Source organism: Suricata suricatta, chromosome 11 (genome assembly GCF_006229205.1).
Source record: "Suricata suricatta isolate VVHF042 chromosome 11, meerkat_22Aug2017_6uvM2_HiC, whole genome shotgun sequence".
Taxonomy (NCBI): domain Eukaryota; kingdom Metazoa; phylum Chordata; class Mammalia; order Carnivora; family Herpestidae; genus Suricata; species Suricata suricatta.
This window is the reverse complement of record NC_043710.1, coordinates 97339985-97367357: the sequence shown is the minus strand read 5'-3', so window position 1 is coordinate 97367357 and position 27373 is coordinate 97339985. Positions and strand designations below refer to the sequence as shown.

Below are 27373 nucleotides of genomic sequence, written 5' to 3'. Positions count from 1 at the left end.
TACCTTTAAATTTTTTAGCTTTTTAAAAATTTTGTCATTCTTCTCCCTTTTTTCTCTTTTCTCCCCCCCCCCCCTTTTTTTTAAACAGTGATTCTTAAGAGGGGAAATAGGTAGACCTTATAATTTAGAATCCAGAGACTTCTGGTCTTCGCTCCTGTACCCCAGCTGGGAGTCTCCGTATATATGGTGACAGTCGTCACTGGCTACACCGTAAAACGAGGACACAAATGCTCCCTGAACTTTCAGAGGATATTTTCAGTCCCTGTGGCATTGTGAACAATACAAAGAAAAGCTGCTTGGGATGAGGGTTCAGAGAGCTGTGTGTGTTTTAGGAAGTGAGCACTCGAGTTCTGGCCAGATTCTTCCTTGTTCTTTGAGGAACCGCCGTTTGGAATGGGGCACGCTTAACGTCTGAGGCCACGTACTGAGGCTGCGTAAGTTGATTTCATACTTGGGAGCAAATGTTAATTTTGTTTAACCTAAGGGTATAGGGTCAGGTTACAGTTTGTACAGTGTGATCAGTTTTTAATGCCTTAGTGAGAGCCCAGTTATTGAAATTTCAGTTGAAGATTCTGATTTCCAGTAATACAAAACCTGTGTTATCATAAGGGCAAATTCTCATCCCTTATCAAGAAATTATAGTTTGTGCATATCTCTGAACTTTTGAGGGTTCTAAAAATAGTCCATGGTAGGTATATACAGTTATAAAAAGCATATGGTTGTGGCTTAGGAATCATAGCTCATAGAAGGATTAGATTGAAGAATGTATCATTGTTCCTGAGTCAATTAAGCGGGTAGGTTTAGCTTGGGAACGGCCTCCAGCATGTGACTCTATAAATAACACTTGCACAACAAACAGGGCTTGATAAGTGAGCAGTAAATCTGGGCCCACTGCCCACTTCTCCCGATCCTAGAGGCAGTCTTGATAGCAGCTACAGAACTTTTAAAATTAAAACGTTTCTCACATCCATTTTGTGTTATTCCTGGTTTTAATCTTATTTTTGTTGTTCAACTTTTCTTAGTAAAAAGAATCCTTTAATTTGGTCACTTAGCTTCTCATTACTTAGGGTGTGTGTGTGCGTACACATGTATATGTATATACGGATGGAATTGGCTTTCTTTAGGAATGGTGGTGATTTGGTTGCCTTAGATGTTTCTAACGTAAAAACAGAGCACACGTCTGTCATTTCATTTTTGTTCACCTTTATTGGGAAAAATCAAGAGATTTTTTTTTTTTTAAATGAGACTGATTTTTTTTCTTTTTTTCCCCCCAACTTTTATTTATTAAGGAATCTCTACCTCCAGGGTCGGGCTCAAACTCAAAACCTTGAGATCAAGAGTTGTATATACCCTAGTGACTGAGCCAGGTGCCTTGGAAAATCAGGAATTTCTATCAGTGCCCATAGCATAACTGAATTACAAGCCCATGCAGCAAAGATGATTTCACAAAGGTACATTTTCTCAAGGGTCACTAAGCAGGTCACGTCTGCCAAATTTTTTGGTTTTCCCCTATTGCAACACAATCAACAAGGTCTGAAAGGAGTTTGAGGCATTTAAACACTTGTCAGATGAAATTTTAGGGGTGCCTGGGTGGCTCAGTTGGTTGAGCGTCCGGCTTCAGCTCAGGTCATGATCTCATGGTACATGGGTTCAAGCCCCGTGTCGGGCTCTGTGCTGACAGCTTGGAGCCTGGAGCCTCCTTTGTATTCTGTGTCTCCCCTCTCTGACCCTCCCCTGCTCAAGCTGCCTCTCTCTCTGTCTCTCAAAAATAAATTAAAAAAAAAAATTAAAAAAATTTTAGAAAGGTTTTGTTCATATAGTTGATTATTTTGTTAAATTCTTAAAACTGATTGTGCCATCAAGCATCACAGAATTTTGGCTGAGTTGGAAAGAACCAGTCAGCCAGGTACAAACAGTTTAATGAGACTGGCTTTTGTGAAAGGTGGGTTTTACTTGTTTAGAAGAAAAATATTTCAGAAGCGAACCAGCGGTACACGCATACATACGGTTTGTTCATAGCAGCCTCAGCTTTGGTACTAGTTCCGGATTTTAAACAAGACTGCAAAATTTTACAAACTGACAGGAAGTCTCAGATGACACTTAGGTCCTCATTCCCTGTCCACTCTCCTCCCTAAACTGCAGGGTCTGTTAAACCACCTTTGTGCCCCCCAGTTCTGTGTGTGTGACTTAACAGTGTTATACTTAACACTCGGGGTGAAGTATTGGTGTATGTTTCTCCCTCCAGGACTCAGGTGGACAAAATGTCATCTTCATTCTCAAAATTGCGCTGACTCATTACTCGCAGTGGCCACGCCCCACGGGACAGTTGACCCCATTTAGGATTTAGGTCATAGTATTACTTGGGGGTTAAAGCGTAAGCCAATGGAATAAGCTCTCAATTCCTTACATGCTTATTGAGCACCGTGTTCACATCTGAAATAGAAAGGGAAGATGAAATGGATTACCCTGTAGAGAAGTTCATGATCTCATAGGAGAGGTCACTTACAACCTGGTGCTGTGGAGACGTTTGTTCTCTGTTCTTCTCAAGGCCAGTCTGCATCAGCCCCTCCCAGCAGGAGATGTTCTGGAGCGTGTTTATTATCTTAAAACAAAAGTCATAGGTAATTTTCAAATTCATACCAAATTAACTTACATAATTTTTAAAAATCAGCATCTATACTTACAGGCACTGTGACCATGACAGTTCTGAATAAAGACCAAGTATGATGAGTTGGTAACTAGAAATACAAAGGGGGCATTACTATTGATAGTATAATTATCCAAAAAGGCTATACCATAAACAGACTTCCAAACAAAACTCGGTGTGGTTGGTTTCCTTCCAGACAATTTCAGCATATTATTAAAATTGTGCAAAATATACTCTAAGTACAAGGGGGAGCTTTCTGGTGAGTGCAGCTTTTACCTCCGTGGTTGTCTGGTCAGATGCTTCAGTTGTTGAAGACAGCATTGCAGGAAATCTGGTGTCCGGCATTCATTCCTGCTTCCCCAATTTAAGTTCACAGGAATGTGATAACCAAGGACACCCCTGCCCCCCACCCCACTGCTCCCAACAGGATCAGATGAGCAGCTGCTGAGAGGCTGCCTTGCTTCTGGTTTTGTCCCCATCACAAGCCTACAGGACGGAGAGCAGAGCGGCCAGCTGCTGGCGGCCCTGCGGCTTCCCTGTGCCATCAGTGCCACCAGTGGGGCTGCCAGATGTCGCTGTGCCCTTTTGTAGTAATGTGGAAACCCTTTGAGTTTTCCCTGCAGGTTGTTGGGTTTTGCTTTCTTGAAGTCTTGGCATCTACCCTATATAGTAGTTCACAGAAACAGAGTAGGTACCCTGCAGGTGTGAGCCCCATGCGACTAGGTGATGGATGGGGTCTCCTGGGGGTGCTGGAGGCGACTTTTCACACCTGACCGAAGGTGGCTCTCCTGGGGGCTTGGAAAGCTGTGGGTCTGCTTGAGCAGCAGCTTCATCCCCTGTACTGTCTTGGGGGGGGGGTGCAGGGGTTCTAACCCAGACCACCCATCAGCATGCATGTCTTCTGCTGCAGTTACTGCGCTGAGCCTCACTGGCTCACTTCTCCAGGGCTTTTACTCATGAGCAGCAGCCCGTTAATCTTTGGCTTTGGGAATAGATGTAGGAACCTCCTCAGTATGTTTCTTTTACTGGAAAACCCGTTTCCTGTGGCGTTGCTTAGTTATCACTTAACCAGGGTTAGATGTGCAGTGTTTGATAACACAGCATGCAACCATGAATTTGAAGAGCATTTTAGAACTTGTTGGAGTGGGCTTTGCTGGTTACTTAAATGTTGCCTCCCCCCCACTTTTGTCTTGGAATTTAGATTAAGAGTTGAGCCTCTTACAGTCTATGTGAAAAAATAATTGTATGAAGAGATTTTCAACAATGAATATTCAGAGACATTTGGTTACAGGACTGAGATTACTCTTTTATCCTCAGATTCCTTTGTTGCTCTTGTCCCAGGAGCCAGTCTGTCTACACCTGGGTGGTTACAGTTCCAGTCCCTTATTCATAGGAGGAGATCTATGCAAGTTGAACTAATGGTCCAGAAACCTTTCTGTCATTTTTGTTCTCTCCCTTGAAACGTGTCCTCTCTCCCTGTTGTGTCTGTCCGTCACCATTGGGTGAAAACCAGACTCTCCCCTGGCGCTTAAACGTTTTCTGGACTTGGCCCATCTATTATAAAGTTGTTCTGACTTTATTTTATTAGTAGTAGTTTTTCTTTCTTTTTTTTTTTTTTTTAAGCAGAGGTCTTTTTCTTTTAATTTTAGAGCGAGTGCAAGTGGGGGAGGGGCCGAGAGAGGAAGAGAGAACTCAAGCAGGCTCTGCACTGTCTGTGCAGAGCCTGCATGGGGCTCAAACTCAAGACTCTGGGATTATGTCCTGAGCTGAAATCAAGAGTCAGATGGATGCTCAGCTGACTGAGCCACCCAGGTTCCCCAGGGTTTTCCTCTTTTAAATAGTGGACTAGCACAGGAACAAAGTCAGGAAATCTATTTGAGGGCCTTTTGTTTATGAGGGGCCATTGGACTAGTTGCTTTTATATAACTGAATTTGATCCTTGCAACCCTAGGAAATAAGTAAATAAATCATTCTCTTTTTACTGAAGATGAAACCGTTTGATAAAATGACCTGCCTGTGGGGCACTTGGTGGCTCAGTCGGTTAAGCATCCAGCTTTGGCCCAGGTCATGATCTCAGGTCATGATCTCTCAATTGATGAGTTCAAGCCCCACTTCAGGCTCTGCACTGAGAGTGCAGAGCATGCTTGGGATTATCCCCCCTGCCCCCACTGTCCCTCCCCTTGCACTCGCACTCCCACTCTCTCTCAAAATAAATGAATCAACTTGAAAAAAAAAATGACTTGCCTGTACAACCCAGATTATTGTTGTCAGACCTGGGATTTGAATCCACGTTTTTCCACAGAGAGATTTCTCAAAGAAGGGATTGAGGTCTTTGAAAGAGTAAGTAGATATTAGGTGTTTTAGAGGCCAGTTGGGGAAAAGATGACCTGAAGTAGTTCCAGGAAATGTAGATGTTTGTTTCAAAAGAATGAGAGGTTCCTCTTGGGCTCAGATGGCCGAGGATTATATGGGGCTGATAACACTTGGTTTGCATAAGGTTTTTTTTTTAGAGAAATATGTGTTGTCTCAACTGTTCTCTGTGACTCACTGCTCGTGATAGAGCACATTTGTGTTTTTATGCCAATATGACGATACATGTTGAGGTAAACAGTAGGAAGAGTTACTGTTGGTAGATTCTGAGGACGATTTAACAGGAGTCTTTGACACCAGCACTTTTATTGGCTACCATATAACCGGAAGACCATGCCTAGATAGGGAAGCCACGTGTGTGTTGGCCTGTCTGTATTTCATTATATCAGTGCCAGAAATCCTGTTTCTAAAGTAAGGAACAAAGCAGGAAAAACAAAAACCAGCATAAATTTTTAGAGTACAAACCACCAATTTAAAGGAATAGTTTTTTAAGTTTTTATTTATTTATTTTGAGAGAGGGAGAGAGAATATCCCAAGCAAGCTCTGCACTGTCAGCACAGAGCTGGATGCAGGACTCAAACTCATGTACCAAGAGATTGTCATATGAACCAAAACCAAGAGTCAGTCACTTAACTAATTGAGCCAAAGATGGCCCATGAAAAGAAAGCATTTGAAAGGATTCTGGGGGTGCCATGGTGGCTCAGTCGAGTGGTTAAGCATCCAACTTCGACTCAGATCATGATCTTGCAGTTTGTGAGTTCGAGCCCATGTTGGACTCTGTGCTGACAGCTCAGACCCTGTAGCCTGCTTCAGATTCTGTCCCTGTCTCTCTCTCTCTCTGCCCCTCTGCCTCTCACAGTCTCTGTCTCTCTCAAAATAAACAAACATTAAAAAAATTTTTTTAAAGAAATAAAAGGTATCTGAGGGGCACCTGAGTGGCTCAGTCGGTTAAATGTCCAGTTTCAGCTCAGGACATTATCTTGGGGTTCATTGTTTGAGCCCCATGTTGGGTCTGTGCTGACAGCCCAGGGCCTGGAGCCTGCTTCAGATTCCGTCTCCCTCTTTCTCTGCCCCTCCCCCACTCATGCTCTGTCTCTCTCAACAATAAATAAACATTTAAAAAAATTAAAAGGATTCTGAGTGTGTCTCTCTCTCTCTTTTCTAAAGTTTTATTTATTTTGAGAGGGAGCGTATGGGGGGGGGCAGAGAGAAGGAGAGAGAGAGAACCCCAGCAGGCTCCACACTGTTGGCCCGGAGCCCGATGTGGGGCTTGATCCCATGAACTGGGACATCGTGACCTGAGCTGAAACCTAGAGTTGGATGCGCAGTCCCCTGAGCCACCCAGGAGTCTTGACTCTCTTTTAATTACATTCCTTGAAGAGACTTTGTTGTGCTAGAGGGAATTTTAGAAATTCCTTTCCTACTTAGAGACCAGTAAGATGAGGTGGAAAGAGCACGGAGTCAGAAGGTAGAAGACGTTTTAACCCTGGCTCTGCTGCCACCAGCAGTGTGACTGAAGGCCAGCTATCCTGTCCTGTTTGTAAGGACAGACTGTCCAGAGCAGTGAACAAGGGCACATGTGGGAGGTTGGGTCCTCAGCTAGGGAAGTCCTGACCAGGGCCACTGCTTGCTTCTCAGCACCCTGTTCTCCAGGGCGGTCCCTATCTCTGCTGTCTCTTCTGTCCCTGTCTCTGTGATCCCTGTCTCTGTTTCTCTTCCCTCCCTCCCTTACCATCCCCATTCTATTTTAGTTTCTTTGAGGAATCTCTGCCCCCCGTGTGGGGGCTCAGACTCACACCCCGAGTGTATGCTCCTGTGGCCAAGGCAGCTGCGCGCTCCTGTGGGCTGTTGGACATTCAGAACCTCTGTGGAGGCTGCTCCTCCCCACCCACCTCGTATCCTAGCGATCTGGGAGAAGTCCGGTTTATGTGTCACTCATCCCATCCTCTTAAACCCTGGGAACTGATCTCAGTTCCCCCACTCCCTTTGTATGTAGGCAGGAGAGATTCACAGGAATGTGATCCTGGGGTTCTGTGCTGGGTGTTATGGCCCAGATCTCTGTCTCCTTGGGCTTAACTTGTGCAGGGGCTGGAGGAGGGAGCTGGTGGTGATGGCGAGGTTAGTCTTGAGGCATCTACACAACAGCCCAGATGCTTTCATGTCATGAGAGGAAGCCTCAGTAGTAGAGAGTGGAAATTTCACACCAGTTCTGAGGTCAGCCCAGGTCTGTTACACATTGGTCATCTGCCCTTGGACAGATCCGTTAATCTTAATAAACTGTAGGTCGTCATCTTTGCTGTTGTTTTTGTTAGTGTTTTTTTCCAGTCTTTCTGAGAGAGTCCTAACACATGGCACGTTATCAGCCTCGTTGCTGAACAGTGGTCCTGGGAGGACAGGGGCTTAGGCCCTCCCTTCCTGGCTTCCTGTTCTTAAGGTTTCCCTGGTGATTTGGAGATGTGAGGAAACTGTTACTCTTTATAAGGTCAGAGTCCCTGCATGTTCAAGGCCCAGGTGTGAACTTCCTAAGATATACACGGTACAGGAGAGTATAAATACAAAGCTCTTGACAGATTTTTTTTAAAGTTTATTTATTAATTTTGAGAGCGAGAGAGCGCAAGCAGGGGAGGAGTAGCGGGGAGGGGGGGGGCGGATCCCAAGCAGTTTCTGTGCTGCCAGCACAGAGCCTGACGTGTGGGGCTCAATCTCGAGCTGCAAGATCATGACCTGAGCAGAGACCAAGAGCCAGGTGCTTTACCATTTGAGGCACCTAGGTGCCCTGAGCTCCATAAATATTTGTAAATACCATAGCTGCAATGAACTTGTGGGATTACACCGGATGTCCATTTTCTAATGGCTTTTTTACTTTAGTATTTCTGCCCCTTTTTTGGTTCTGTATACATTTTGTTAAGTCATCCGGTATGTAAGACCAGACTATGCTGTGTAAAGTAAGACCAACAAGCCACTGAGACCGCTGCGCAGTAGAGACTGCTGGTGGACGTGGACCTCTGTCAAGTACAGCACCTTAAGTTTCATCAGTCCCAATGTTGACAAGTTCATTGTCTGCCAGCTTTTGCTGCTCCACAGTGAGATGATTGGGTTTATCTTGGTCATAAATCCAGTTGCTTTTTCCCCCCAAAATAAAAGCAGAGGTTTATTTACATATTTTGAAGGGGCTCTAGAATTTCACACTTCCTGTTTCCTGTCATAGGTTCAGCATCCAAACTATTCATAGGAAGATAATAAATTGAATCTTTGTTTCTAATGCCATGTATAACCATGCATATTTTTAAACTCTGAATATACTGTTTTAGGAGTTTTCCTTTATTTTATCTTTTTGGTTTATATATTTTGATTGATATTTATAATTTGACATTTTTTTGTATCAGTGTGGTTTGAGTGATAGTTCTTCTCCCCCCTTTTCACATTAGTATTCACGTGGAGTCTTCACCCATGTCCTTAAGTAATGCACAGTGTTCTTAGGTGCATTGCATCAGGCACATGCTGGGCCCTGCTCGGGTCCATGCACTCTTCCTAATGGTAATAATCCTAATAATAATCCTAATGGAAATAAAAATTGTGTTTTGTAATATTTTGACGTCTTTTATTGAATCTTGAATACCCATGCCTTTTTATTCCACCCTTTTAGCATTTATGCAGTATTTTTGTTATTCACTGTATGACACAGAACTTACATTTTTGGGTGTTATCCTTTTCATATATGGTACATAAATTGTTTTCAGGATTCCTGGGTATCACATGCAGTCGTGTTGTGTACTGGATGTGTGACCTTGTGTGAGTCCCAGAGTTTTCTGTTTGCATAGTGGGGGGCACCAGTAATGCCAGCCTCATTCATCACCTTCCTGTGTCTTAGTGAGACAACTGAAACCCTCCTGCTCTGACCGGCCAGGGTCACTTCCTTTCCCATCCACCTGCTGACCAGTGGCAGCTGTGTCCACCAGCCGTCCCCTCACACCCTTGGCACATCTTCAGCTAATCTCTTTCTCTTCACACTTAAACTGGGTGCCTTCCTCTTGAAAACACCAAACCTCCTCTGCCTCTGGTCATAGCTCTGATTCCTCCCTGCACACGGCTCACTCTGCCGCCTTACCCCCATTTACCATGCCCTCCTCATGCCTCTAGCGTGGCCTGTTCCCTCCTTGTGGCTGGTTCTGGTGGACCTCTCATTTTGACTGTATTTCCTTTTCTGGAAAACATGGTTGACTTTGAGAGAAAGTTTGATGATTTTAGGGGGAAAAAAAGAAAAAAGCTTTCTTTTCATTAATTCATTGACAAATATCTATTAAACACTCGTCTAATAATTGAGGATAACTATAGTTGATTAAATGAATAAAAGTCCTATTTCCCTGGAACTTTTGTCCGTTGGAGGAGACAGGCAAACAAAATAAGTAAAATATGTCAGATGATCAGGAAAAAAGTAGAGCAAAGATGAGGGTGCAGACTAGGTTTAGACAGGGCAGATTTTAGGTGACATGGACAGGTAGGCCCTGAGAATACGGCTCTAGCATGGGTGCCAGGGGCGGTGATGGAGGGTTCTGCACACGTGTCTGGGGGGCCAGGAGGCCTGCACACTGCTGATTTGGGGTTAGCGAGAATACTTCTGTGTGGTATAAAGTGTTTTTGTAAAGATTCTTGTCCTCATGATAAAAAGGAAGGCTGGATATTTTTGGGTATACTGTTTCAAATTGACTTATTAAGACAAAACAGTATTTTTCATGATTCAATCTTACAGACTAAGCGAAGACAAATTCTGAAGTTAATTTTATTTTACAGTTCTTTGGCATCTAAATGATTACATGCTTTTATAGTCGGACAATTTAGATAATTATGTCTTTATTTCTTAAAGAGATGTAGATGGGTTTTTTTTTTTAAGTTTATTTATTTTGCAAGAGAGGGGAGGAGGGGCAGAGAGAGAGGGAGGAGAGAATTGCAAACAGGCTCCGCACTGTCAACAGAGAGCCTGACAGGGCTGGGGCTCGATCTCGTGAACTGTGAGATCATGACCGGAGCCTAAATCAAGAGTCAGATGTTTAACCGACAGAGCCACCCAGGCGCCCCAAGATGTAGGTACTTTTTAAGCAAATGGGACATTAGCTGAGGTAACATAGTACAGCTTAATAGGGCTCTAAACTAACTGATTGGGGTTTAAGAGCTTTTTCAGGAAGAGAAATTTTAGCATTTGTATGCATGCATCACATTTCAGCAAAATAATTGCTCTTTTGAGAGCAGTAAAACTATACATTGTCTATATTATATTCGAAACCATAATTTATTTCAAGGAGAAAGATCCTTTCAGAGCATGTTTACAGATGGGTGCCCATATTCCAGAAGGTTCACATGGTGGTTATGGTTGGTCATCAGAACAGGGTCTTCCTCAGCCCTCAAATTGTAAGTTAGTTTAGTTTATTTGTAAGTTAGTTAAGACGATTTGTGTAACTCATTCGTTTCCAGAGAAACCCAACTGCTGAGTATTTAGAAAACTTGGAGCAGTCCGCATCCTGAACGTGCTTCCAGTGTACCCTGCTCTTCTCCTCTACCCTAGCAGGTGGAGGGGCTTTAGGAAGCCTGGAGACCAGGAGAACACAGTGACACATACTTGGAAATTTAACAGCCAGTAATAATCATTTGGTTCTTTCCTTTCCTGCTTTCTTAACATTAAACAGGAGGTGAGAAACGTTTCTCTAAATCTTCTTCTTGTGGATTTTAAGCTCGTTTCCAGCACGGCTACGAGTGCTCACCATGTGTGATATCTAGACATGTGAGAAGCACTGAACATCTAGATAGTTTGTGAGTTTGTGGCTTAATTTGTTTAGTGGCTTGTATGGGGGGCTGGGAAAGAGGAGGAATGAGCCCTGAGTGGGTTTGTTAAGGGCTTGGTCGTGTGGGCTGGGGTGCTCCCCTCACAAGATGGAGACCCAGCTGCGCCTGTATTTCTGCACCTGAGCCAGTGGTAGTGCTGCGGCCGAACAGCCTAGAAGTGCAGGAGAAAAGGGGTGCTGGTAAGTTAGGATTTGAGAAATCTGTGCCCCACCACAGAAGTGAATACTCCTTCAGTGTTTATAGGTGATCTGCAGTGGCCCTGACGTGACTGGTGCCACCGTCACTCCGAAGTGTGCAGACTCCACGTCTTTTGTCCCCTTCTTGCTGGGAGCAGAAGTAATTCTCCCATTGCCACTAGGTATTTAAGGTTCATTCTAGCCCGAGTGTAATGATCCTGTACTCCTGTCTTGTTGATAAGTTCACGTTATTGAGGAGATATGTTCTAGCTCCATTTCAGAAAAGTTCCCGGCTGCGTGTCATTTCCTTACCATCGTGGCTGTTCATCATAAGATGATTCAAGAAGAGACACCTCAGATACGAACTTTAAATGGCCACACAAAAAATGATTGAGGGGAGGCAATTTTTTTAAATAGCCCTTATTTTTGGCCACCTCCCATTCAAAAACACTGTTCGTATACAGTTGATGGTAAGAAAACCTAGCAAAGCAAAGTTCTATAAGTTTGCCATCTAGAAATAAACACTGAAAACTTGCTGGTGCCTGTCCTTCCCATGTTTTCAGCACATTTAAATAATTCACTCACACTGTACATACTGTTTTACAACGTCCTTTAAAAAGCAATATGACAGACGTTTTCCATGTTATTAAATATCCTAAAATATTCTTAGTAGCTGCGCAGTAGGCTCCCATATGATTAGAATATTTAGCTAGCCAATCCCTTTCATTAGCTGTTAGCTGGCTTTCAAATTTTTGCATTTATTAATTCTACAGAGAAACTTTGCATACATGCTTGAATGTTTCTCTGGCTATTTCTTAAGCATAATTTCTTAGATAGTCTCACATACATAGTGTTTCTAGTTTCTGTTTCACTGAAACAAACTTTGCTGGAAGAAAACGTGAACGGTCATACGCCGAATATTATGCTGGATGCCTTCAAGTGTTCTAGTTCTCAGAATCTTCAACCTTTTGCACCCTCAGTTTTACAGATGAAAAAATCCATGTGCGTATGTAATAAGATATTTTACAAGAAGTTAACAGTATGCAGGAAACATTTAAATGTTTTGTTTAGCACTAAACTAACAAAGGCCTTCGATAATCACAAGACAGCAAAAACTTACAGATCAGGTTTTACTTCTGTTTTGGCTTCGAATATATATTTATAATAAGTCTTGTTCATTTCTTTATGTTTTTACCTAAAGGGCTTTGGGTCTAAAAAGTATATGTTAATTGGCATTCTTAGCTCCCAGAGAAAAAAGTGGGTGATTCTTCTGTGAATATTGGGGTAGTGGTCATATGACTACTGTCATAGGTGATTGCTTTACAAATCACTTTTATATTTAAATTAAAAGCAGATAATAATAGTCTCCTAGGTGAAAATGGTGTTCCCTTTCCTTAAATTCCAGGTGTAGTTTTTTAGATCTTGTTCCGGTGGGATGTGGGAGGTGAAAGTGCAGCAGGCACAAGGCCAAGGAAGGGTCACAGATGAAGGGCGGGAGGGTGACCGTGTGAGAGCCCTTCCCTGGGCACACATAGATCTACTCTGCCTTGGGAAGCGGGGTTGTTGCTTTGAGGACCTGGAGTTCATTGTCTGACGCGGTGGTTTGTTTTGTCGCAGTCACATCGATCAGACAACAACATGGCAGGACCCCAGGAAGGCCATGCTCTCCCAGATGAGCGTCACGGCATCCACCAGCCCTCCAGTGCAGCAGAACATGATGAACTCGGCCTCAGGTGAGTGAGTCGCTGTCACAGAGCACACGGAGGAAACACTCGTGCACCACGAGGACCTAGCGTGGAACATAGTCATTATTCTTGTAAGGACACTGAAGCATGAGTGGCTGCTAATTTCTCCTGGTTGTGTGTGTGTGTGTGTGTGTTTACATGTTTATTTATTTCTGAGGAGGGTGGGAGGGGCAGAGAGAATGAGGGAGACACAGAATCCGAAGCAAGCTTCAGTCTTTGAGCTGTCAGCACAGCGCCCAATGCAGGGGTCAAACTCACGAACCTCGAGATCATGACCTGAGCCAAAGTCAGACGCTTAACTGATTGAGCCCCCCAGACACCCCGCTTCTACCCAGGTTTCTATGGGAGACTTTGTTTATTCCAAAAACACATGTTTTACCCAAGTCTTGTTCAGTCGTTAATATACAGAAGGGCGGGCAACCGAAAGGCACCGTCCTTAAAGTTTCAGTTCTGAGGTCAGGGTCTCCAATTCCTAGTTTGGTTAATTTTGACATGCTTGTGTTTGACCCGACTTTGACCCCACTGCCTTTTTCTGTGTGAGGTCTTAAAGTTGGAGGTTTCTTTCTTCCCTTTGTGGTTTGCAGGAGAAGAAACCATGGTGTTCTTAACTACCTTCTAATGAGCGCATTTGTTCTACCTTGAAAGTAACTGCAAAGTTGCAACGTATAAACCACTAATATGTGTTGCTGAACACACTTCTACCCTTTTCACTGAAAAGGGACCTTAAGATGGATCTTTTTTCTTATCTGACAGTGTATTGAAATGTGCTGGTTTTCTCCTGTACGCGGTGGGGGCTCCACAGCTCATTGCTGGAGAGGGTAGAGACGGGGAGAGCTTCAAGGAAATAAAACAGTTCATATAAAGCTCTTATTTACAGTTCTGGTGCAGAATAGGTACTGAGTAAGGGTTTAGTGACTTTCTAGTTGGTCTGGTACCTCTGTTGTGTGGACCCCATACCACAGCTACCCGCTTGGGCCTCTTCCTGCGGACGGGGCAGGGGTGCCCCAGGAAGATGCAGCTCCATGCTGGCATCTGGGATTGGGGCCTTTGGGCTGCGTTTCTGCCCTCAGCCCTGGTTCAGAGCACAGAAGGCAGTGGCCATGACGGGTCATGTGTCCGTCATGGCCCATTCATCCTGCTCACCGGGCGGACTGACTGGCCTGTGTGGGTGGCTGCTATGTAGACTGTCTTCGGCAGCAGGTTTTGGAAAGGACTGTTGGTCTGTGGGGACGACAGCCACAGACCGGCTTCGGGTCCAGGAGAGCCCAGGCTTGGAACAGTCCCTCTGCCCTGGGAGGCAGAGCCGGCCTGTGGGGTCTCTGCTCTGTCCTTGCCCTTGGTGGGCCAGACATTTGAATTCTGGAGTTAATGTGCTGGAAACAGACACGAGGAAAGATTTATGATGAAGCTTTTCTTGTCATAAACTTTCTTTATATAAACTCTTGAAAAAAAGATTTATTCCCTTAATCTTCCATTTTAGCTTGTTTTAATATGAATACATTTACGTGTTCTGCAGAAACTTTTATGTGTGATATTTAACTTAAAAGTTGTAAGGTCAAGGGGCACCTGGGTGGCTCAGTCAGTTGAGTATCCGACTTCAGCTCAGGTCATGATCTCACGGTTCATGGGTTCGAGCCCCGCGTCGGGCCCTGTACTGACCGCTAGTTCAGAGCCTGGAGCCTGCTTCAGATTCTGTTTCTCTCTCTCTGCCCTTCCCCTGGTCATGCTGTCTCTCTGTCTCTTAAAAGTAAATAAATGTAAAAAAAAAAAAACAAAAAACACCTTTTTTTTTTTTTTTAGTTGTAAGGCGAAATATTATGCAAGTATTTGACTAATATTTTTTACTTGACATCTAGTTCTTTTTTTTATCAAGTTTCCAAATAAAAGTTGTGAAAGCTGCCTTGTGTTTGTAGTCCAGAGAAGATGATTCACATTTCATTTTGTCATGCTCCACCTAAAGCTATCCCTAGGAAGCAAGTAATAAGTCATTAATTTAAAGTTTATTTTGGAAGATTTAGGCATTTGGCATCTAACAAGGTTGATTGTGATTCTTTTAGAACCTGGGTTTATTTTTTTCCTGTTAAATTTTCTAATGGTAATGGCCTGAGGAAGTAAGGAGAATTTGTATTCAAATTTGTGTTTAAATTTGAAAGTATATATCAAACTGGCTTTGTTGGTTTTTAGAATATTTGTGTTTATTTTTTTTTTAGCTCCATGTTTTATGTACCACACATAAAGCAGCCGGCACGCTTGCCTGTAGCTGCGTTTGGTGGACAGAGTGACTGTTCCAGCCGAGTGGTGTCCGGTGTGCTGGGTTAGGAGTAAGGGAGCCGAGTTGGCCTGATCGGACAGGCCCCCGCCCAGAGAGACGTGGGCATGTGTCAGAGGTGTTCGGAGAGAGGAGAGAAAGGTAGAGAGCTGTATGAAGTGTCCCGGGGTCCTTTTTGTACCTTTTGTACAGTGGCCACTTACGTTAGGTACTGTTACTCCTTTCCTGGATGAGGAAACTTTCATAACTGTCCCCAGATCATGCAGTTGATCAGTGACAGAAGCCAGGATTCAGTCTTTGCTAACTGCACCCCAGAGCCCATCCTCTTAATCTACATGTGAGCCAGAGTTAGGGTCAGTGATGGAGGAAATCCTCCAGGCAGGCGGAGGGGGCCTGTCAGTGCACTGGGGACAGCTCTTCCCCGAAGGTGGGGGGCTCTCCACACACCACAAAGTACACACTGCACCTAACAAGAGAGAATATTGGGGTGCCTGGGTGGTTTAGTCAGTTAAGCGTGTGACTCTTGATTTTGGCTTACATCATGATCTCACAGTTTGTGAGCTTGAGCCCCACCGTGAGGCTCCATTCTGACAATGTGGAGCCTGCCTGGGATTCATATTCATTCTCTCTCCCTCCCTCCCTCCCTCTGTCCTCCCCCCCTTCCCCTCCCCCCCCCCACTCTCTCAAAATAAGTAAGTAAACTTAAAAGAATATTAATAGAGGACATGTGGAAGGTCATTCATTGTCTTCAGTGGGCTGGTCACACAGTGTGATGCTTTAAGAAAGGAAGAGACAGATATGGTAAAACCAAAAAGGTAGTTTGTTTGTTTGTTTGTTTTTAACTCAAAGACAAAAACTGATCCACAGAAAGGTTCAGAATGAGAGCAAGATGTTAAGTTAAAGGTATATGAGAATTCTTACAATGGCACAAATTTAAATCTAGATTGTTCTCAATTTGGTTACAAATGCATATGGGGGCTTAACTGTCAAGTGCTGAGGCTGTAGAGAACATGTATATGGTCTGAATTCACATGGACTCGATGGTAGGCTTTCACTTTTTCCAAGTTATTGGACATTTAAGAATAAATAGAGGACTGGTACACGGTGTTGAAATGCTTTGGAACGAATATCACTTCCTCACTTTCCTGTGAAATGACAGTTCTCATGTCACCTCAGTCCGGTCTCGGGCTTGGGGGGTGTCAGTCCAGCCAGTCGCCACAAGAAATTGGTCAGGCCTGCTCCCCTGTGCTGGCAAGGGTGTCTCTTAGCAGAGTTTTGAGCCTGGAGACGGTGACCAAGGAGAATCGCCAGGGGGTTTAAGTACATTCGAGAACGTGGGCTGTAACAGGGCATCAAGGGGCTTCCTGAGCCGGCGGGGTGTCCTCTGCGCACGCTGCACATCCCTCCTGAAGCTGTCCTGGTCAGCCATGCTAAATGCAGCTTGACTTAGGTTTTTGTCAATAATCATGTGAGCAAGAACTTGTTAGTTTTTGCTGTTTTAAAGAGAATTCTCCTCCTTTAAATACTAGAGTTTAGCTTTGTGTTCTGGTCTGTTTCTAATCAGACCATGTCTTTAAATTCTCATTTTCTTAAGACTTCTCCAGACCTGTTTCTGCATAACTTTTTAATGGTTTGCCGAACTGACTGATCTTTTAAAATTCTCTCCAAGTCTAAGATTTGATGAAATCCTATTTCTTGCATTTCGTCTAATTCAGTTTAGCAAAATGATCGGTTTACTTATGTTTTTATAAGTCCTTTTTCAAAATACGAGGTTGAAATGAGAGATTCCATGGCTACACTGGATACTTGTTGTTTGTAATTGGTCAGATTTCTTAATCTACATAACTGAGAGAACATTAATTTGCCAATTAAATGGTACACCTGGAGAGGGTACTAGAGACATGATTTACTAGATTCTTTTTATTTTTAAATGTTTATTTTTGAGAGAGAGAAAGAGGACAGAGGACAACATAGAACCTCAAGCAGGCTCCATACTGATAGTGCAGAGCCTGACCTGGGGCTTGAACTCATGAACTCTGAGATCATGACATGACACAAAAGCAAGAGTCAGATGCTTAACTGATTGAGCCACACAGATGCCCCAACTTAACTAGATTCTATGAAGTAGATTACTTTATATATTTGTGTCTACTTAATTGGCATATAAATGGCCGTGAACTTCGTAAAAGGAATTTGAAAACTGAGGAAAAGAAAACTAAAAGGATATTGGAGCCATTCAGCAAGATAATATTCCTATTCTGTTTTACATAAAATCTATAATAACGAGTACCTCTATAAAAGTATTCATAAGCCCTAATCTCATAAATTACTTGGGATGTTGGGTGCCCAGTGGGCTCAGTCGGTGAAGCAGGTGACCCTTGGTCTTGGGGTCAGGGGTATGAGCCCCATGTTGGGCATAGAGATTACTTTAAAAAAGTACATTACTTGAGATGATTGTCCTTGAATAATTCTATCAAGTATGTTATGTTTATAGCATGTGAACAGCCTTTTATGCATGCTTGCAATCTGTATAAAATTATACATATTGAGAGGTTGTTGAACATTAGTGACTTTTGTGACAGTGTGATACTTCCTTAACTAGCTTTATTTATATGAAGATATAAAATATTTAGTAGTAGCCTGTTAACAATACCCCACAAGATTGTTGAATCTTAGAGCAAAAGTAAAGTCAAGGACAAGTATACCATATGATGATCCAGAGATAGCTGAATGCCAAAAGGCTGGTAACTGTTTAGAACCATTAAAAATCATAAGCCTTGGTTTAAATTAAGCAATAACCCAGTTACCTGTTCTTTTTTTTTTTAATGTTTAATGTTCATTTATTCTTGAGAGAGAGACAGAGCGTGAGCAGGAGAGGGGTAGAAGAGAGGGAGACACAGAATCTGAAGCAGCCTCCAGGCTCCGAGCTGTCAGCACAGAGCTCAACTTGGGGAACTGTGAGATCATGACCTGAGCCGAAGTCAGATGCTTAATCGACTGAGCCACCCAGGCTCCCCTGTCTTCTTTTTAAAAATGTACCTTTGGTGACCATGCAAAGTCAGATGTCTTATCTTATAGGTACATTTTTAAAAATTCATTGTTTCTGTGTTTAATAGTGAGTCATTTATTTGACTAATGTCCAGATCTACCAGTGCAGCTTTTTGAGATTTCCCTGCTAGGGAAACCTGCATGTCACTGCTAGGGAATAATGGCTCAAGATGGGTGGAGAGGATGCCCTCTTGATCATGAGAGATGATACATGTTAGAGGACTGTGCTGACTGTCACCCTTCTTTGCAGTGGGGGACACTGTTGGGAAGCAGGTGGAGTGAGGTGCCCAGCACTGCCGTCCTGTTCACCTGATCCATGCAGTCTCTGTCGGGGCTTCCGAACTGTGGGGAGGGGAGAGGGTTACCGAGGAATGTGGCAGGTAGAGAGTGGATGTGATGAGGTAGAAGGACCAGGGAAAGGAGATTGGTGTAAGGCTTTTTTACTTTAAAAAGTACAGGATATGGAGCCACGTGACCGAGCTGACCGCAGCGTTAGGAGCTGGAAATTCCTGCTACCTGACCCGAGCTCCTCATCTTGGATTCCTGCTTTTCACCTTCGGAGTGAACAGAGGAGGGGTAGAGAATAAGCACTGTGGTCTAGTGGACATGGGTTTGAATGAATGCTGGCTCTGTCACTTACTGCCTGTGCGATCTTGGACGGACTGCAGGAACAACAGGTGTCTTTACCTGGAAAATGGGAATAACAGTAACATTGAACCTGCACTACGGCTGCAGTGAAGATTAACACAGTCTGTGTAACATGGTTGTACATAGTTACAAATAACTCAAGATAGTGCTTGGTATATATCAGGTGTGTAAGAGGTAAGTAAGTGTGATCTGATCTGATATTTTACATTTTAATCAGTTTATAATAATAGGTGGCTACTCTTCCTTTAAAATAATTTTATTTATATATATTTTTAAGTTTATTTATTAGAGAGAGAGAGCATAAGCATGTGTTGTGCACGAGGTGGGGAGGGGTAGAGAGAGGAGAGAGAAGTCCAAGCAGGCTCTGAGCTGTCAGCACAGAACCCGACATGGGTCTCAAACCCGTAAACCTTGAGATCATGACCTGAGCTGAAGTCAGATGCTTAAGTGACTGAGCTGCTCAGACTCCCTTAGAATAATTTTTTATGCTCAAATATGGGTCATTGGCTCTTATCCCAATCGTGTTATTTTCTGGCTTTTAGATTCTTACAGATTCTCTGTAAGAAGAGCTAGATTCGAGTGTTAAATATAAATATAGTTTTCTTCTTTTACAGGAGTTAAAAAGTTTTTTATTCTTCTGAAAGTTCTTGACGGTTAAAAGATGGAAATTATTTGTTAACCTGAAGTGATAATATATGGAATGAGAGTTATACTAAAATATATCAAACAATAAAACAGTGACAAAGCCCAAAGACAGCAGTGAATGACATAAATGACAGAGACCGTATATCCGAGATATCATTATTTAAACAAATACTGCTTTTTTTTTCCCCATCTGGAAGTGGAGGTAAATTAAGATGGCCACAGGCAAAGAGCATAGTAAAAAGCAAATGCATAATAATCCAGGGCCAATATAACGAATGCTCTTGAAACTTGGTTTGTTTTACATAGTTTGTGTTTTGATTGATTTGATAATGAAGTTCCTGAAAAATGGTTAGTCATCTGGAAACCACCATTTTTTAAATTTAAAAATATGGACCAGTCTAGTTCATATTACTAAAAGTTGCAAACAATATATGGGAACTGCAAAGATAAAAATATTTGTGAAATGGAAAAATTATTTCAGGGGACACCTGGGTAACTCGGTTGAGTCCCTGACTTTTGATTTTGGCTCAAGTCATGATCTCATGATCTCATGGTCCATGGGTTCAAGTCCCACATCGGGCTCTGCACTCACAGCATGGAGCCTGCTTGGGATTCTCTCTCTCCCCCTCTCTTTGCCTCTCCCCTGCTCACACACATGTGTGCTCTCTCAAAGAAATAAATGTTAAACAAAGAAAAAAGAACAGTGAATTCAGCATGAACGTCCAATCAGGTTACAGGTGACAGTAGCTTGCAGTTACCACATGTCTTCTAGTTTGCCCTTCTGAAGCCTTTTTGGTTTTTTAAAGATTTTGTTTTTTATTTATTTTTTTAATGTTTATTTTTGAGAAAGAGTGCGAGCAGGGGCGGTGCAAAGAGAGAGAGAGGGAGACACAGAATCTGAAGGCTCTGAGCTTTGAGCACAGAGCCTGATGCAGGGCTAGAACCCACAAGCCGTGAGATCATGCCCTGAGCTGAATTCGGTCGCTTAACCGACTCAACTCCCCAGGTGCCCGTGTCTTTCTGAAGTCTTGTTAGACCCAGTGACACAGCACGCAGGGCGTTTCTCAATCTGGGACTTTGCTCTCCATAGAGTGTGCCACTAGCGCCGAGTCAGCTAATGGCCTCTGTCACGCTCTGATGGGGGAGCTAAAATATCTTCTAAATAATATTAAAACTCATAATTAACCTGGACAAGGCAGAATTAACATTGGCACATGGAACAATAGATGTTGGCTGATAAATCGTCTTTCTTTATGTTGAGTCAAAAATAAGCACCCAGTGGAGGAATCTTCCAGTCCCCAAATATAGAAGCAAAACTGTGAAGGCACTTATTCTGGAATTGAGGCGTGTGTTTACATATGAACGTGCTGCCCTATACAGTCTGTACCATTTTAAAAATACCCATTTCTTCATTCCTTTGTTGGAGAAATCCCAGCTAATCCAGTTGAAAGGTAGATCTATAGAGCTTCTTCATTTTTCAGTAGCTTGACGATCAGAATTTTTTACAGTGCTCCAGTTTTAGAGGAATTCCTTTCTGTTGTCTTTGCTTCATGTTAGAGGTTCTCTTTGTGCAGCAATTGGAGAATATACAGAAACTCAAGGCTGTTGAGTTTCCTTGATCTGGTCTTAGGGCACAAATAACAGATGTTGTAAAAAAAAAAAAAATCTAGTAGTTTTTGAAGTAATCATTTGGGAAAGTAAAGTTGGTTTGAATTCTGAAATTAGTGTAAATAGTGAACCTAATATTGTGTTATTTTACCCAACAGATTAACTTATAGAGTAAGGGGATATTGTTAAAGAGTATAAAGAAAAAATTTGGCGTGTGAGTGTCTCTGCCGCCAGCTTCTCTGTGACAGAAGTTGCTGGATATTAGCGCTTACAAATAGAAGCATCCGTATTCAACTTTGTTTTCAGTGATTATTTGTGGAATTTTGGAAACGTTGCTCAGCTTTGGAGTAGAGAGGATGAGAAAGAGATTCAGTTATTTACATTTAAGAAAAAAATAAATGCCTGTTTTATTTCTTCTCTTGACAAGTGTTTGAATATTATTTTTGACTTTCCCACTGATTTCTAAATACTTCTGGTTACTCTATTGCCACAGTAATTTTATGACTCATAAGAGGAGTATTTGTGTGAAAGATTAAAATGCTAATTCTTTAAAAATGATATCCACAGACTACCATATATAGGCAGTGTCAGTGAAATAAAAAAAAATCCTGCAGTAATAAACAATGTTCCAAAATACTTATTTTTTTTTTTTTAAATATCAGTAAGGTAAGGAGGTGGCAAAACTTAAATTAGGTTAAAGTTGTTTTTTCTTCAACCTTTTTTTTTTTTTTTAAGTAGACTCCACACTCGGTGTGGCTTGAACGCATAACCCTGAGATTGTGACCTGAGGTCAAAGTCAGATGCTTAACCGACTGAGCCACCCAGGTGCTCTTCATTTCATCTTGGAGACCCAGGTTTATTTTCTGATCAACCTGCCTCTGCATTGTGCATGAATTTTAGTAAATTAAATGTATTATTGGAACAAAATTGCAGAACTATTCCAGGATAGAGTGGGGAACTGACTTTTTAAAAGTACCTACTATAAGTTCTGCACTATATCAAGTACTTGTCTGTAAACCTCTGACAATTATTGGAGAGAGTGTTTGTCTCCCGTTTCCTGGATAAGGAAAGGAAGCATCGAGCAGAGTAAGGAACTTGCATAATGTTAGAAGGTTAATACAGGACCCATCAAGGATTGACTGTAGGTGAGTCTGAACCTCTAAACCTTTTACAGTTCTCTCTAAACTAGGCTGTCTTTCTAGGGTGTTAATGTAGAAATAAAATCATACTTAATTGCATTTTTATGCATCAGAGGTGTTATTTTTTTGTTTTTTGTTTTTTTTGCCAACTAACCACCTGAATTGCACTGTTGCTGTGTTGGTGAAGTTTGAGTTAGTGGTAGGTCGTTCGAAAAGAGTTTCATGAGAACAGGCGAGCCTTATTAATTTCCTGTGTTAGGGATGAGTGGTTCTTAATTTGTGGCAGGAGGGGAATCGCCTGGGGGCGTGTTAAAATCAGACTGTGGCCCCGCAGATCCAGACCAACGGCTCCACGTGCCTAACACATTGACAAGTGGCGCTCGTGCTGCTGGTTCATGGGCTGCACCGAACAGAGGCTCTAAGTGGTGAGCTTGAGACCACACAAGGGTTATTAAGGTCTTCTGTGTTAATATTATTCCTGCTTTCTGTTGGAATAAAACCTATGCAAGTGATAGATAGGAATCCATCAGTTCACACGAGAGCTTATGTAATACAATAATCCTGTAAAATGATACCAACTTTTTTTTAATGTTATTTCTTTTGAGAGAGAAGATGTGCACATGCGCTCAAGTGGGAGAGGGACAGAGAGAGAGAGAGAGAGAGAGAGAGAGAGAGAGAGAGAGAGAGAGAGAGAGATCCAAGCAGGCTCCACACTGTCAGCACGAAGCCCGATATATGGGGCTCAAACCCATGAACTGTGAGATCATGACCTGAGCCGAGATCAAGAGTCTGACTCTACCATGTAGCCACTCAGGCAACCCAGTGGTACTAACTTTTAAAAAACTTATGAATTGTAAAAGCACAAACTAAGGATCTAAGAAATTGTGACTTGATCAAGACCAGTCACTTATTCTTTCCACAGAGAGGTTTTTAATCATTTCAGCTCAACAAACTTCGGTTGTGTGCAGCGGCCATGCTCAGCTGTGGGGATACCAAGACACAAAAATCAAGGTGTTTGTTTACGACTCAGGGCCTGATGGGGGAGGCATGGGGTGTAGGCAAGTGACTGGAGTACAGCGTGCAAGCGAGCAGCCCGGGCTTGGGGCTCAGTAGCATGTCTAGTCATCAGGCATGAGAACCTCCCAGCGAGCGGCCTTTGGGAGCACACCCGGATTTGAAGGAGAAAAAGACAGACTTGTCACCACTCTTGCACTTTGTTTTGTGAAGCAGATTTTAATCAGTATATTTATAATCTTTTTAGCTTCTAGGCCTGTACACAAAAATGATCAAGTCTTGACCTCGTGACCTAGGGCTACGTGCTTTAAGCCCATGTAAACTGATTTCCTCAACCAATGCATTTGTAAATACTTGTCCCACATTTTGATTATTGAAAGCACATAAAAAGTTAGTGACAATAATACTTTATGATTGTACATGATAGTTTTTTTGAGTGTGTCTACCTGAGAATCTTTCTCGTGTGGACAGGATTTTATCAGGGGTTGTTGAGGGTTTATGAGATCCAGCATAGGCATTTCAGACATGCATGCCTACGGAAGCCTCCTTTGGATATGGATATGGAACTGCTAAAGAGTCAGGGGTGACTATATTTCAGCTCCCATATATTTTGAAAATCCCAAGTTTGCAGCTTTTGCAGATCAAAGTATTTTCACAATAGCCCCAGTGGTAGTTTCTAATAAATGTCGCCATGTTTGTTCTGATCTGCCTTGCAGAATTGAGCACATTTGCTTATTTAAAAAAAAAAGAGAGAGAGACCTCTTTTTCTATGTTTAGGAGCAGAATGATCTATCTTCTCAGGCTACTGGCTGGCCTCTAGTTAAATTCAGTGTAAAAGTGCAAATATAAGACAGTCCGTAGTAAACATCCAAGAAATCAAAATAAGTGCAATTTCTTTCTCTTTTCTTTCTTTCTTTTTTTTTTCTTCTTAGGTTTATTTATTTTGAGAGAGACAGACACAGTGCAAGTGACGAAGGGGCAGAGAAACAGAGGGAGACCAAGAATCCCAAACAGGCTCCGCACTGTCAGCACAGAGCCTGAAGCTGGGCTTGAACCCACGAAACCATGAAATCATGACCTGAGCTGAAATCAAGCTTAACTGACTGGGGCCCCCGGGCGCCCCAGAACAAGTGCAATTTCAGTGTGTAGGTGGGGAGACAGTCTTCCCCGACATGCAGTGTGGGAAGAGTAGAATTTCAGTGGACAAAAACAGTGGAGGCGGGGAGGAGACAGGGTGAGGGTGCACTGGGGTTGTGCTTGGAGGGGAGCGGGAGCCGTGTGAGGCCCTCCTGAGCCCAGAGAGGAGTGGACAGGTGGGCACACAGCTGATGGGACTCCCATGGCATGGATCGCAAGGTGACCACCGCAGTGGGGTTCTCTTGTTGCCAAAGAGAGCACAGTCCCGGGTGCTGTGGAAGAAGAAGTGACCCACAGGTGAGGCCTGCAGGGGCAGGTGGTCTTCCCCTCGGGAGGGGTGAGGATGGATGTGAGCAGGGCAGGCAGCACCTTCAGTGACCCAGCGGAGATCTGAGCGTGTGTCCCGCAGGCTCTCGGGAGGCCCAAGGTGGAGATCCCTTGCCTCTGAGCAGGTGAGAGCCGCCTCACAGGCTGAAGGCCAGCTGGGAGGCTGCTGCTAAAATGCCGCCCATCCGGAAGATGTGAAAGTCTGTGTGCCAGTGTGGTTGGAGGGGCAGGTGCAGTTGGTGCTTTACAGTAGAATCCAGGGGCGCCTGGGGGGCTCAGTGGGCCAAGCATCTGACTTCGTCCCAGGTCCTGATTTCTTGGTTCGTGAGTTCAAGCCCCACGTCCTGCTCTGTGCTGACAGCTCGGAGCCTGGAGCCTGGAGCCTGCTTTGGATTCTCTGTCTCACTCTCTCTGCTTCTCCCCCTCTTCTGTCTCTGTCTCTCTCTCTCAAAAATAAACTTGAAAAAAGAATTCACTCAGAATATGGGAACACGCTTTATAAAGTGTTGGTGTCCACTTGGAGAAGAGAGGCTGGTGCCTCCTGTGAAGCACGAAAGATGTGGGGGGGGGGTCATGCACGGCACTGGCGCCTGCGGAAGAACACGTGTGCTCATCTGGAAGGCGGAGAATAACCGTACCTGTGCCGTGAGGCTGGCAAAGGAGTTAATCCGCACCTGCAAAGAGCTTCGAGTGCCCTGCATAAAGTCAGAAGAGTTGGTGTGCTGTCCTCAGTGCAGGAGGCCAGCACCCAGAAATCACACTGCTCAGCACATTCCGTGTAGAGGCCACAGCATCTTTTCCAGCAGCTCCTCCTACATTCTGAGGAAACGACTTCCTGATAGTTCTGTACTTTGAACCACTCATCAGGGTGTGTTTAGTAAACTTGTGAGTGGAGGGTGACGACTTTGTTCCTGAATCAGAGGGACAGGTTGCTCTTCCGGGGCTGGGGTGTCTTAGCCAGACTTGCTTGTTTGATGGGACATGGCAGATGGCAGTCATAACTAATGCAAAAGTGGATGTTGAGTTACTGTCCATGTTATGACCTGGAGTGTGTTATTTGTTCCTAAAATATTGCAGGAAGTTGTATTGCTGTAGTAGTTATCATTCAACCAGTAGTAAATCCTACCTGAAAGTTTATTTTCCCCAGGGGTTAATCACTCTAGTTTACGAAATGCTTTACCTAGCCACTTCTCTTTTCCTTGCTCACTCTGTTCAGGTTTCTCACCTTCAGGACGCCTGGCTGGCTCAGTCGCTGGAGCATGCGACTCTTGATCTTTGGGGTCGCCAGTTGGGTGTAGAGCTTACTTAAAAAAAAATTTCTCACTCTCTTTATATCTTATTAAAATGCCGACCTCTTTATCTCTACTTTCTTGAAATAGGGCTTTATTTTTTAAAATTCCTCTTCTTTCCCAGAAGACTTGGGTGCGGTGGTCAGATGTGATAGGTCAGCCTTGAAAAGCTCCCGTATCTTCCCTATGTCTGAGGGCCTGTCTTTAGTGCATGTGAACATGACGAGCTTGGAGAATTTGTATCACCCTGAGCACTACTAATCCCCATTAGGTGTTAGCCACTCAACCCTTGTTGGAATGATAAAAGCTGTTTGGTCAAGGCTTGACCCTCAAAACCACGCCCCAAGTGCCTCTGCCCTCCCCCGCCTCCTTGACTGGGACGCTTCCTGCCAGTTCACAACATGGCGGACTCTCCACTTCCTGGGAGCAGCCCTTGTTGGCCTACGTGTCGAAAAGGCCCTTTCCAGGTGGTTTGCATCCACGTTGCTCTATTTTTTTATTTTTTTATTTTTTTGCTCACTATACTCATTAGACTGCACTGTTCTGTCCATGTCTGTCTGTCCTCCTGGCTCGAACAGAAGCTCCATGAGTCAGGGACTGGTTTGCTCATGGCTGTACATCTCCAGACCCAGAACTGTGCCTGGATGTAGTAGGGCCTTGGTAACTCTCTCTGTGCCAGGTTAAGTTGTACCAGATAATGGAGAGTTGAACTTACATGGAAAAAAAAAAACCCATTTTGTTTCATAAGCATAAATAAAGGATTTTAATTGAATTCCATTTTTAGTAGTTTCAGACTTACTCCCCTTTCTAAGTAGAGGGCCCTCTGCTAGACAACAGAGTGGGAAAATGCCTTGTGTGCACAAAAACGGACACTGCTGTGTACAAGCACTTCCCAGTCTGGCCTGGATGGAAACACACAACCAGATAGAACCAGATGATGGGGGCTCTTCATGTCCACCACGACAGTAAAACGTTCTCAGCCAGACATGGTGTGAAGCTAAGTCAGTGGTGAGAATCCAGGGATCTCATCTACTCTCTCCTCCGGGAGTCCCTGTTCTTCAGTCCCGTGTAGTCATCATAGGACAGAAGGGCTGGGTGCTGGACTCATTGTCCTGGTGGCCGTAGCCGCTTATGTCACCCTGTCCTGGCACAGGTGGTGCTTCCCCCAACTTGTAGGGCTTGATGGTTTGGGTTCTTAGCTGCCCACAGCACTTGCCAGTGGACACTTGTCATGTGGAGGTGCTGGCTGACCCCATGGCACCTGTCGGTGGACGCTTGAGGGTGGAGGTGCCGGCTGACCGTAGGGCGCCTGTTGGTGGGTGCTTAGGGTGTGGAGGTGCCGGCTAACCAGTTCTCAGCAGTTTTAAGTGTCCCCAGGCCAGCACATCAGCGCCCTACGGGCAGACCTTCTGAACCCAGGCTTCTAAGGGCAGGGCTTAGCAACACATGTTTTAGTAACTTCCAGGTGATTTT

The 27373-nt window shown here is 43.7% G+C and overlaps 1 protein-coding gene across 1 annotated transcript in view; it reads left to right on the top strand.

Moving 5' to 3' along the window:
• Nucleotides 1–27373, top strand: part of YAP1 (Yes associated protein 1) — a 117819-nt gene that overhangs the window by 48056 nt on the left and 42390 nt on the right. The window contains exon 6 of the mRNA XM_029915680.1: nucleotides 12649–12764. Coding sequence (XP_029771540.1) covers nucleotides 12649–12764 — 116 coding nt within the window. The remainder of the gene's footprint in view (nucleotides 1–12648; nucleotides 12765–27373) is intronic.